This window comes from Limulus polyphemus, unplaced genomic scaffold (assembly GCF_000517525.1).
Source record: "Limulus polyphemus unplaced genomic scaffold, Limulus_polyphemus-2.1.2 Scaffold208, whole genome shotgun sequence".
Taxonomy (NCBI): Eukaryota; Metazoa; Arthropoda; class Merostomata; order Xiphosura; family Limulidae; genus Limulus; species Limulus polyphemus.
In genome coordinates, this window is record NW_013665818.1 from 387,695 (window position 1) to 400,525 (window position 12,831).

The 12,831-nt window shown below is 32.4% G+C and overlaps 1 protein-coding gene across 4 annotated transcripts in view; it reads left to right on the forward strand.

Annotated features, from left to right (window-relative positions):
- Positions 1-12,831, forward strand: part of LOC106478397 (kinesin-like protein KIF21A) — a 117,394-nt gene that overhangs the window by 18,165 nt on the left and 86,398 nt on the right. For 3 of the 4 annotated variants that reach the window (XR_002609882.1, XM_022381990.1, XM_022381989.1), the window contains exons 2-3: positions 8,726-8,905; positions 10,525-10,567. Coding sequence is in view for 3 of the 4 variants with exons in the window: in XM_022381990.1 (XP_022237698.1) it covers positions 8,726-8,905; positions 10,525-10,567 (223 nt within the window). In the remaining variant the exon portion in view is untranslated. The remainder of the gene's footprint in view (positions 1-8,725; positions 8,906-10,524; positions 10,568-12,831) is intronic. The other variant, XM_022381991.1, reaches the window with a different exon arrangement.

Genomic DNA, 12,831 nt, shown 5'->3' on the forward strand with positions numbered 1-12,831 from the left:
CACATTTCTTTTATAAGTTGGTGTAAATATAGAAAAAGTTTAGTATCAATTAATATATGATTGTATAGTATCAAACACAGGATAAATGATAATATAGAATACACTGACGCGTCTAAATGAAACATTTTTCTGGTTTATTTTCTGCGACATTTTGAGCAGACGCCCTTCGTCGAGCTGTAAAGACTGTTATAATAGAGTATTAAACACAGTTAAGACTCATGTTTCTTCTGTTTTTATGTTGTACTTTTCCTCGAAAATACGAAATCACAGAATAATTAGTAGAGCTTAACATGTCGCTCAGGGCTGCAAAAACCTTTTAATGTTTTGGGAGCCTAGATGGCGCTGTAAACTCAGTCTTTCTCATTGATCGTCTTGTCGTCGTTTATTTTTTGGCATGTTTCTCACACATTGTTATTCCCTTTACACCTTTTTGTCCTATTTTTCTATAATAAGTGTTTAACTAATTTCATTGCATGTTATTATGACTGGTCCTTTCCGGTAATCTTAATGTATTAGTTTTGCGAACAGAAATTGCCATTTTTTTTTCTTCTACAAAATTCTTCTATTTCCTCACTGACCTACGACTAAGGAGAATCGTTAGCACGTATTGAAATTTTACACTTAAGTAAAACTTATTGCAGTAGCTACGCATTAATTTCTTTGAACTATGAATATTTATTTGAATTTCTGTAATAGAGACCCGTTAAAAAGTGTTTACCCTCGTTTTCGAGAAACCAACCACTTATTGACCAAAGTACCAGAACGCACGATCACTTCTATTCCAGGCCTGTCAGTTAGATGAAAATGTTACTGCGGTAACATTATCGTATGCAAATATCATAATTTCTTCCCTTCCTAGTACATTCTTTGGATATAATTACGTAACTCTTAATCAGTTGTTCACCGAGCGTGGCCAAGTAGTTAGTGTGTTCGGACTGTGATTCCAGGGGTTTAAGGTTCGCGGCTCGTTGTACCCAAAACTTGCTCTACCCTTTGAGATCGTGGATGTGCTAAAAAAAAGTAAAAGTCAACTCCCACTATTACATCATTCAAGAGTTGGCAGTGGCTGCTGCCCTCCATCTAGTCTGTTGGTTACAAATAATGAAATTAAGGACATGCGCAGAGAGCCCTTTGTGTAACTCAGCGCAAAAATTCTGAAACAAACAAAACACTTGTCAGTTATATTACTTAACCATATACCTTGTATTAACCAGTAAGTATTGTCTAATGAAACTTAATGCATTATGATTTAGCATTTTACTTTTGTAATCTATGTTGCAAATCTCTTAACTCAAAATATTACCTTAAAATTACAAACAAGTAGAGCATAATTAAACTATTGCAACAAAACCGGTGTTCTTGTGATAGCACTTTGGATGAATGAAAATAAGGAAAAATAGCAGTACAATCCATATTTTTTTTGTTCTTTTCTGTAAACTGTACACACCAATGTGGCAGATGTATCAATATTATGATACACTTCCTTACCATGCTGTTATATAACATACATTTTTGTTCGCTTTTCTTTGTAATTTTGAGTTTTATTTTTAGCTGTTTTTGTTAATGGTTGTGGTTTTTTTTTGCTAGTGTGAATTTTGTTTATGCCAAACTTAACACCATAATAAACAAACATAATCAACAATGTTATAGAAAAGAGTGTTTGGATGTTTGTTAGTCAGACAGAATTCAAGAGATCAAATGAATAACTTTACAATGTAACGAAGAACTAATTCACTGTTTGGACTCGGCTTTCAGCAATTTACAACATACACTTAATGTACAGGGTGTTTTTTTTTAATACAGTGGGAGAGTCAATGAACTTTGAAAACCTCAATATGCTCTTTCTTTGTGCTGTGATATCACGTTACTTATCATTACCACTAACCTCACCTGGTGTTGAACCACGTTTTTCTGAACAACTTGTATACCAAATTAAATTTAAGATCGGAATATCGCCAATATATTAATGAATTTCACTAATTACTCCTGCGGGTTCTTAAAAATTGAGCCATTTTACCACATTATGGTCGTTTTTTTTTTGTCTTTTTACAGTGTGTGTTGTAACAGGTAAAAACAAAATCACTTAAATTAATTGAGCCTCGTGTATAGTGTACGGTAATGTACATAAAACAAAGTCATTCAGTTTATGCTGTATATAGTCTTAACTGTTTTCACTTTGAAGTGTTTTGTATTGTTCTTGTGGAGACGAATAGAAAATATTAACCATAGCAGGCTACAAGTGTCGTTAGCAGAAGGTGGAATAGAAAAGATTAACCATAGCAGGCTACAAGTGTCGTTAGCAGAAGGTGGGACCCTTTCAATTTAATAGTACAATACAGGGTGTCCGAAAAGTCTGGAATCGTAGGTGAATTTCAACTTTTCTTAATTTCAGATATGTGACTGATTACGGTGCTGTCAAAGCATGAGAAGGTTAAGTGAATTTTGCTGTTAAGTTAAGCTTGTTTCGATTTACAAAGACAGCATGTGGAACACATTCAGTAAAATTCGTTGCAGTGCGTAAGGTTCCAGACTTTTCGGACACCATGTAGTGTAAAAAAAAACAGATGATTGGGTTGTTGTGACCTTCTGAACCATTTGTCTACAGCCACAACTGAATGCCCCCCCCCAATGGCACAGCGGAATGTCTGCATACTTACGACGCTAGAAACCGGGTTTCGATACCCGTGGTGGGCAGAGCACAGATAGCCCATTGTGAAGCTTTGTGCATAACTACAAACAATACAATACAGCAATACACAACTAAATACTGTGTACAGAAGCTAGGGTAGGAACAGATTTAAGGCCTGTGTTTGGATTGTTGTGACCTTCTGAACCATTTGTCTACAGCCTCAACTGAATGTCCCCCCCCCCAGTGGCACAGCAGAATGTCTGCATACTTACGACGCTAGAAACCGGGTTTCGATACCCGTGGTGGGCAGAGCACAGATAGCCCATTATGTAGCTTTGTGCATAACTACAAACAATACAATACAGCAATACACAACTAAATACTGTGTACAGAAGCTAGGGTAGGAACAGATTTAAGGCCTGTGTTTGGTGTATTCCGCTCACAACAGTACCAAATCAAGAGTACGTCCATTCCACTAATAATCACAAAATGTGGCTGTGGAACATTTTTTGTAGATGAGTCATGCTTCAACTTGTAGCCATATAACAGGTGTATACTTAATTGGGGAAAATGTAGAAACTCGTTTGTTTTTTGTTTTTCTTTTACAAAAAAGTGATTCATATGGCTATTGTAAAAGTAGAGCATGGACGGGAATAAGGACTAGTTGACGTATACCGATTTCTACATCACGCAGAATATTATAGGTACCACTAATGTCACACATTAAAAGGATTCATGTCTTAGACCATTTGAGTTGCCACGTGATGCAATTTGACTTGACTTCTGTCTATGGATGACACATTATTTGAAGAAAAGAGGGTTGAGCAAATGGAGTGGCTTCTAATCGAGCAGGATGAGATACTCTTGGGGAAAACGTTAAGTGACTCCAGACGCTAAAGAAACACCGGAAACGGAACTTTCAGAGGACCTTGTAATATGGTGTCAGGCGTTATATACAATACAATACCATCTCTCGTATGAAGTGTATAAAACAGCATGCTTGAACTCAGAATTTGGCCAGAAAGTTCGATGATAAATATTTATAAGTATTATAAACATTAAAACGCCCATTTAGTTTTAATTATATACAATTTTGCAAATTGATCGCACTTGGAATATTAGGCAACTTTCTACGTAGGCCTTCTCATTAATAATATATTTAAAATAACCGTTAGTCATATTGAGAAAAGCAAAGGTGGAGGATAGACTCATCTGTTTAATTAGCCTCCCATCTTTTCGGGTGTACAAACTTGATGATTTTCCCTTTGTTTCTTTTGATGTAGAAAATGAAATAACATTTTATAAGATGAATTAGTTAGGGTGAAGGATTCAGCAGTCTATTTGAACAGAGTAGAACATCTTTTTTTGGGCGATTTGCCATTTTTCTTTCTCTAATTTGTTCGATGTTTTTATGATAATAACCTGGTGGTTAGAGCATTCCACTCGCAATCTGCGTGTCTTGGGATCTAATCTTAAGCCGTGAAGGAGATATAATGTGACAGTCAATTCCACTATTCCTTTCTATTTCTTTCAACAGTCTTTTTTATGGTATTTGACAAGTCAAGTACATAAGGAATTACACAATATACCAAATTATCTGAATGATTTTTCTTTTTTTTCTGTCAACTTGTCAGTTCTTACGTATTTTCTAACCACACTAATAAGATAACCATTTCTCTTCACCAGTACATTTTTCAGATAATGTATTTCCTTATCCAGCTCTTCTTTTGAACTGCAATTAGTTAGTTTATTGTTGATTGGGAGAATGATTAAAGGAGATCCATCAGGTATTTGTTTTGACTTTGTTTGTTGTTTACATCAACGATTATGATAGCTTCTCATAGGACTAATAGTTTCAAGTGTCTTAATAATGCAATAAGAAGATATTGAGTATTTTTGCTGTATTTAAAAGGATCCCAACAATCCTGGTATTTGGGACATAAGGTGGGGAAAGTGAGTTTCAGTGAAAAATCTAAGGATATGCACTTTGAGCAGAGTGATTTGGAAAAATAAAGGTGGATACTCCATATTATGTAGGAGACTTTGAAGCCATTGTATCAAGGAACCAGTATATGACTTGGTGATAGGAAACCATGTAGTAAAACGTTGAGGGAAGTGCAGAAGAAAGACCTTTCACCACAGAAACTTCGGGACAGTGCCCGAGAGGAAGTCAAGCACAAGACAAAGAAGAAAGAGACTTACAAAACATAGAACCAGAAAGAAGTATTGAACTTGACCTATCAAAGCAGTTCTACTGGGTAGATCAATCCCATCACAGACAGAGAGAAGGCCAAGGGTTGACATTTCAAGGTCAGACAGAAGGTTTTAGTTCTGCTACATACAGGCAACAATAAACTCACCTGGTGGTGGAAAGGACCTTTCATAGTACGGGAAGTGATAAGTAGAATGCACTATAAAGTGAAAGTTGATGGAACAACTATGGTCTACCACACCAATCTGGTGAAGAGGTACTTTGAGAGGGAAGAAGACCTTATGGATGCATTTGTTGATGGTCATGACAGGTGTGGCTGTCATAGAAGCAGAATCTGAAGACAATAACTTCAATATAGAAGATAATGACCTACTAGGCCTAAGAGCACTGGAGATGAGACATACAAGAATGTCAACATAAGTGAAAAACTGACTATTAAGAAGAATAAAGAGGAACAAAATCTACTTTATCAGTATAGAGATAGATTAGGAAATACAGACAACACAAGATCAAGATGAAGACAACGGATCCTGTCAAGGTGAAACCCTACCAGAGGCTCTATGTGAGTTGAGACTGACAAAAGAACTGTACATTTTGGTGTAGACTATATGAGAAGACTTAGTATCTGAACGTAGAACATTTTTTGTATATAGTGTAAAAAATATTGTAAATATTTTTCTTGAAGAGGGGCTTATTGTTGGATATAAAAGACTGTTCAGTGTAGGCATTATTATTTAATTTATTTTGTGAGTTAATATTTAATGATTGTTTAGTTTTTCATAACAAGGGAATTAAAAGTTATCACAAGTATGGTTACGTAACTCAGTAACAGTCGTATGTTGTGTGCAATTCATTGGTGTCAAGGCTGTAGAAGATTCTAGAGGCCTTAGTGATAAACATATAAATAGAGGTGACCAAGCGAGTGGGAGCAGAGTAAATTCGAGTGAAAGAGAAGTTCAATCAGAGAAAAGTTAGAAAATGTGAAGTTAGTCATCGTGGGAGTGAATAGTCTTAACAATTGATATTTTAAAGTGAGATTAACAGTTTGATAGAGGTAAAGAGAATAATTTGTCTTGTCAAAGAGTGTTCTAAACTAATTGAACCCGTCAGTGTGGACATTGATGAAAAGAAGAGAATTATTGGAAGTTCAAGATACAAATTTGGTAATCCACTAAGCAACATAAGTGAATTATTCACTGAAACTATTATAATAAAAGTAGAGAAAAATAGTTACGGCTTGTCAACTGGATTATAAAGCAATTGAATTAACCTAAGTGGACTTTTGACAAGAAGAGAACTGTATAGTGTTTAAGATACAACTGTGATCTCCATAGTGTAAAGAATATTTGTACATATGCTGAACTTGTTTTGAATATATTATTTTAAAACAAGTGGAGTGACATGCTGTCTGTTTATTGTTTGAATTTATCACCAACTGTAGAAGAATCCTTGGCCCATGCCCATATATATACTTAAAGTTCTAACATAATACAACTGTTTAAAAGTCAAATACGGCAGATAATGACAGAGATAGTAAGACAGTCAATACTAACTAACATCCTTATCTGTTGGTAAATTAAATCCCTAATTTAATGCATTGACATAGCTAGGTAGATTTCACAGTTGATTTGGTTTTTGGCTGATACACTAATTTCATTTTTGTGACATTTAACCGTACATATTAGCAACTAGTAGTATAAATAAGTAATTTCATATTTTAAAGTAGACTCCTTTAATTTTAATTACAAAAAAAGTGACAAAGCAGTTTATAAAATTTAGTGTAATGTGGTTGTGCTTACTCATGTCTACTATCAAATTTGCCTCTCTTTATGTGACAGTATTAATTAGTAATTAAAAAAAGTTCAGTGTGTGTGTAAAGAATTTTTTTTGTGAATTTATTTGCTGGATTGTATTTATATTAATCAGGGTCATAATTAAAACTATCAGACCAAATGAGCATCATTGTCTTAATTTAATTCTGCATAAATTCAGGTACAAAGTGAAATCATTTTTCTGTTTTCAATATTTTTCTGCGTATTTCCATCTTCTTTTTTTTTCAAAGCATAAATTCTGAAACTTACTATTATAATGGATCATGGGTTAATTATATTATAATTGTGATATATTAACATTTGTAAAAATAACCCATGCCAAATGTTATTTGATAATTTAATTATGCAAGAAATAATTGTTGAAGCAAAAGTGTTATTAATCAGCATTGTTATTACTCCAGTCTTGTACTGGCTCAACAATAGGTTAAAGACTTATATGCTAAAAACTGGATTTTGATACCAGTGGTGGGTAAAGTTCAGATATACCCATCATGTAGCTTTGCACTAGTCACAAAAAATATACTGTTAATCCGTGATAAATATGTTTCAAACTATGGAGTGTGGAATTTTTCAGAGAAAAAAAGCAGTAAAAATGCATAAATTGATGTGCATTCATGGTGACTATATCTGGTGACATCTTATAAATACTTCTTTTAACCATCTTTGGACTACAGATAATGCATTTTTATTTTTTTTAATTTGGTAAATTAACTTTGTTCTTCTGTAAAAATCTTACCAATTTTTATGAACTCAAATTTTAATTATTCTAAAGCTTTTCATGCATTATCTAGTCTTAGTGAGTAGGTGAAACTTCACATTTTGGGTTAGTTTAATTTCTTTCATTATAAGAATTTAATTTTTATCTTGGAGAGAAGACTTAGAAAAATACAGAAACGCCATTAAATGTTGATGTTTTTTTTTCTCCTCTTCAATGCCACAAGTAGGGGTAGTAAAATTCCATCCAAAATTAAAGTCGAACACTGTTGTACTAAGCTGATTATATTTGAAAAGTTATGATTTGACTTGATAAAGATGCAGTCATATCAGAACAAAATTTAGCTTACATTCTCATTTTTCTGTTTTTGTGAAGTTGGTAACATTTCAATCTTAAGTTATGTTTTTATTTACATTTGGAAGATGGTATAAATAACACAGGCCTGTGAACTTAAACTTCATAAAAGTTGTTTTAGTTTTAATAATGGATTCTTCATAATTCAGCTTCACAGATTTCGAAAATAATTTTTTTTTCTATCACGTAAGGATTTTTTACAAATCAGAGAGAAAAAAACTCTTAATTACATCAAATTATTATTTCATTTACCACAATGTTTGTTATGTTTTGGTTCTAGAGAAATCTGTAGCTAGTAGTTGTCAACATTTTAAGCATAACAAAATGTGACCCGATTTCATTGATAATGATTGACTTGTGTAAAAGTACACATGACGTTTTGTGAAAAATCTGTACATGATGGAGAAAAATGAATATCATTTTTCAATTCAACGTACAGGAATTACTGTAGAACATAGAGAAATTTCAAGACAATATTACCATCACAAACTTGTGTAATCAGTTTAAATGATCAGAAACAATTTTCTTTACATTATACCAGATAATATATGTGTACATTCGATTGTTATGCTTTTTGTCCTTATTTAATTGCAGCCTAACAAATGTTAAGCACAGAATGTGTTAATTTGTACCATTTTGATATGTGTTGCAGTTCAGGAGCTATAGCAAAATTTTGTCATTCTCTCATTCTAAACATTCTACCCAAACATAAAGAAAAAGTTATTTCTGAGCTTTTTAAAAGCAAAATATTTTAATAAAATTTTAGTTTGAGATTTAAGTTTACTGTGAAAATTTAGTATGCATTTCATTTTTTATGAATTGATATTTAGGAATGATTTATCTTAATCTAGTTGACTGGGCAATAGATACGCAATAACTGCATGCATATATAAATTTAATTACAATGAGTGGGAAAAAAGTTTTTAATCACTCAGTGATTTAGAGCACTGTTGTATAAACCAAAATAAATGTTGTCGTTTCAGAATCCGTCCTCAGGTTTCACGGGAAATCATTGACATGTGTCACATTTGTACATCGGTGTCTGCGGGAGATCCTCAGGTCTGGTTGGGTAAAGATAAGGCTTTTACATTTGACAGCGTTTTTGACATGCCAACTTTACAAGAAGATGTCTATAACACATGTGTGAAGAACCTGATAGATGGGTGAGTTTAAAACTTTAGTGTTCATCTAGAGTATATATATTTTGAGTAAGATCAGTTGTTTGTCTGAAGATATTAGTATTAAGTCTATGATATTTTTTAACACACTGCACTCTTTATTCAGTTCCTTAGAGATTTTCAAGAATAAGAGTGTATAACAGTATTTAAACCACATATGTTCACCATATCCATTACTGTCAAAATGTTAGGCTCACTACAGAGCTCATCAGACTGGTTGGGACACAACAAACACTGCAGTGGTCAGAACATTATTTATCTAAGTCATTTGTTACAACAACAATTGTTATGAGTTTTTATTTTTAACAATTGTTATTGTTGGAACACCTTTTCTAAGCTGACAATGCATTATTATAATTAATTATATTCGTATTAAGACCTTTTATATTTTTTAAGCACTATATTCTTTATTCAGTTCCTTAGGCATTACATTTGTTTGTCAGGTAATGTCCATTTTATAGCAGGAGATAAATTTCTTTGCTAAGTAATGTCCATTTTACTAATGGGAGCTAAATTTCTCTGTCATGTAATGTTGTTCATTTTACTAGTAGGAATTATTTTTCTTTGTTAAGTAATTATTTCTATTTTACTAATAGAAGCTGTTTCTTTATCAAACAATGTCATCCATTTTATTAGTAGGAGTTATGTTTCTTTATCAAACAATGTTATCCATTTTACTAGTTGGAGTTGCATTTGTCTGTCATGTAATGTTGTCCATTTTACTAATGCGAATCATGTTTCTTTGTAAAGTAATGTCCATTTTACATGTGGGAGTTATATTTCTCTGTCAGGTTCTTCTGTTCATTTTACTAGTAGGAGTTATATTTCTTTGTCAAACAATGTCATCCATTGTACTAGTTGGAGTTGCATTTTTCTGTCATGTAATGTTGTCCATTTTACTAATGCGAATCATGTTTCTTTGTAAAGTAATGTCCATTTTACTTGTGGTAGTTATATTTCTCTGTCAGGTACTTCTGTTCATTTTACTAGTAGGAGTTATGTTTCTTTGTCAAATAATGTTGCTCATGTTACTAGTAATATGTTAATTGCTAGGCTTTATTGATGCATATAACTATAAAATAACATTCTTATAAAAACTGCTTACAGTTGAATAATAATAGTTAAGAACTAACTTATACAAGAGAGAAGATAACCAATGTACAGCTTATTTAGATACTATTAATCTCAAGTTGAGTGAGCCATTAATTAAAAGGAATAAAAGTATTTCCAAACTAACACAGATTATTACATGCATGATGTATTAAAATACTAACTTAAAATGTTAAAACCATTATAACTTTTTGAATGTGATTGATTTAGTTTTGGTGCCCAGAAAACAAATAATTCTTTTTTATAAAATTTGGTTAAACTTTTTGCTTTGTATTAATAAGAGAAGGAAAACTTTTTATTACTTTTTTTTAGGATTGTTAATTTTTATTAACATGGGTTATAGTATTGGTTTATTCATGCTGCCATCTACATGTACCATGAGCCAAGATGATGTTAAACTGAATTAACTTTCTTACTCTATTTACTTTTGAATAACCAATTAACTAATATAGGTCTGATTTGTAAAGTAAGAATGTTAAATATGTCTCTTTCAGATGTTTTGAGGGATATAATGCAACAGTCTTCGCCTATGGCCAGGTAAATGTTGTTACTGAACTAGTAAATTTTGTCTACAACTACAGTTCTTCAGTTTTAGATAATTTAAGAAAAAATTTAATTATTGGTGTGTTGAAGCTTTGAGCTCAAAAATTGAATACTTTTTTGTCTTTTATTTCCAAAACTTGTTAATTCCAGACAAACGTACTGGTATTGATACTTAAAGAGGAAAATACTACTTACCCTGTGTAATTATGGCAGTTGGTAGAAGTTTTGGGTTGTTAAGCAAATACATTTAATAAAGATTGTCACTATATTAACTAAGTGAAACTAACCTTTTGGAAATATTTCTTTTGATGATTTGTAAGAGAGAGCACCTGTTCTGGTAACTTCCTCTAGGTGATTTTAGGAAATGTGTAGTAAGTGATGCTATTCTTTTCTTAATAGTTTTATGAAGTGACAATTCAGTGTTCATCTCAAGGAGTTTAAAATTATTAGTTAATAATGAAGTGTTCTTTTGAATGACTCTAAAACTTACTGTGGAAGTATTCATTGGATGTCTTTAAGAATTGATTATTTACTTTGTAAGTGTTTCTGTTGATGACTTGAAAAGTTTGACCAAAGTTTGACGTTAGTAATCTTCTCTTTCTGTTAGTAATATTAAGGTTAATTTTTTATTTTTATCATGGCATAACTCTAAAAGTTATGCCAGCATTGAGCCTTTAAGTGCTTTTATGAAGTACAGTTTTGGTACACTTTAGTATTCTGTCAGTCAATATCACTTCTCGTAATGTCATGTTTCATTGTTGTAATGGAAAACTGTGTGTTGAATACATCTCATCTCAGGTGAGATTGTCTCACTCAGCTTAGAGTGCTGTTTATTTCCACTTGCATTTCATTTTGCTCTTGTGGTATCCTTCTGTCTTCTTGTTTTATGGGTGTTGTTGCTTTCTGAAAGTGTTAGATCAATTAAGGTAACTTTACTCAGTATTTAATATTTCTAGTTTTGTGGATATCCGTTATGTTTTTAAAATCTTTCTTTTTCTTTTTTTTTTATAGCAAGGACAGATTTTTCTTAGTGTAAAGAACCACTGTTGGGATTTCAGTTTTTTATTGATTTCAAATCTTAGCTCAATCAGGATCACCTCCTTCATCAAACCCACTATAACTAATTTTTGGCTTTTGATTCAGTTTCTGTCTTTGTATTATGCTCCTTTTGGTAATACTCAACACTATATATTGTTGCTTAGCATCAACACTATCACAATATTGTTGTTAGGCCAAGAGTGTTGTTTATGTTTAATGCGTAATGTACATGTTAATTTTTGGCTTATTTTTATTTCCTCTGTTTTTAATAACTTCTGTGATACAAAAGCAAATGGTTTAATTCAGAAACTTCTTCTTAAGTTAGTGTTGGAAATTTCCAATCATTCAAACAACTATATTACTATTCCAGAAAAATGTGGTAACTTAATGCAGAAGAGCTAAAGGAAAAGCTGTTCCCTAATATTTGTAAAAATTATTAATGATTGTGTAAAAGAGCAGTTCTTGCACCTCAGAATAATACTGTGCATGGCATAAATGATCAATTATTGCTAAAGGTTTCCAGACAGGAATTCACCTATAGAAATCTCGATCCTCCAAAATTATTTAATGGCACAAGTTTAGTTGTTAAGTCTTTACTTCCACACGTTATTGAAGCAGCAATTACAACTGGTTATTCCTTTGCTACAAAGTGAATATCCCTCTGAAGTGGATCCCAATCCCAAAGTGTTTTGTTGCAGTGTAAGTTGTGTTTACCCAAAAAAATATTTACAGTGACAATAAGAAATCATTTTTTAATCTAAAGAAATACATTAGTTACAAACATTCCCATAATTTCAAAGATTTTGAATCATGTATCAAAGAAGAATAGAGGTAAACAGGTCAAGCAGATGGTCAGTTGAAGCAGCAGAGACGAGGGCTCTCTTACTAGGAGTCTCGGGACAGTGGTTATGTAAACTTATAAGAATAATGGTCATATTCAACCAATGAGACTTCTAGTAAAAGAAAAAAGTGGGAAAAATGAAGCAGAACAACCAACTCTTGGAGCCTTCATTGCTACTAGTGCCAGGAGGGTTAGCCAATGTAAAATATATACACTTATGGCTGATTTGGTCATTGAGGAAATGCTTCCTTTCAACTTTGTTTAATTGGAAGCTTTGAAAAATCCTATTTAGACATTACAGCCAAATAAAACAGTTTTCTGTAGGAATGTCCTAACATATGAAATTAATGATAAATACACCCAGAAAAAAAAAAGATGA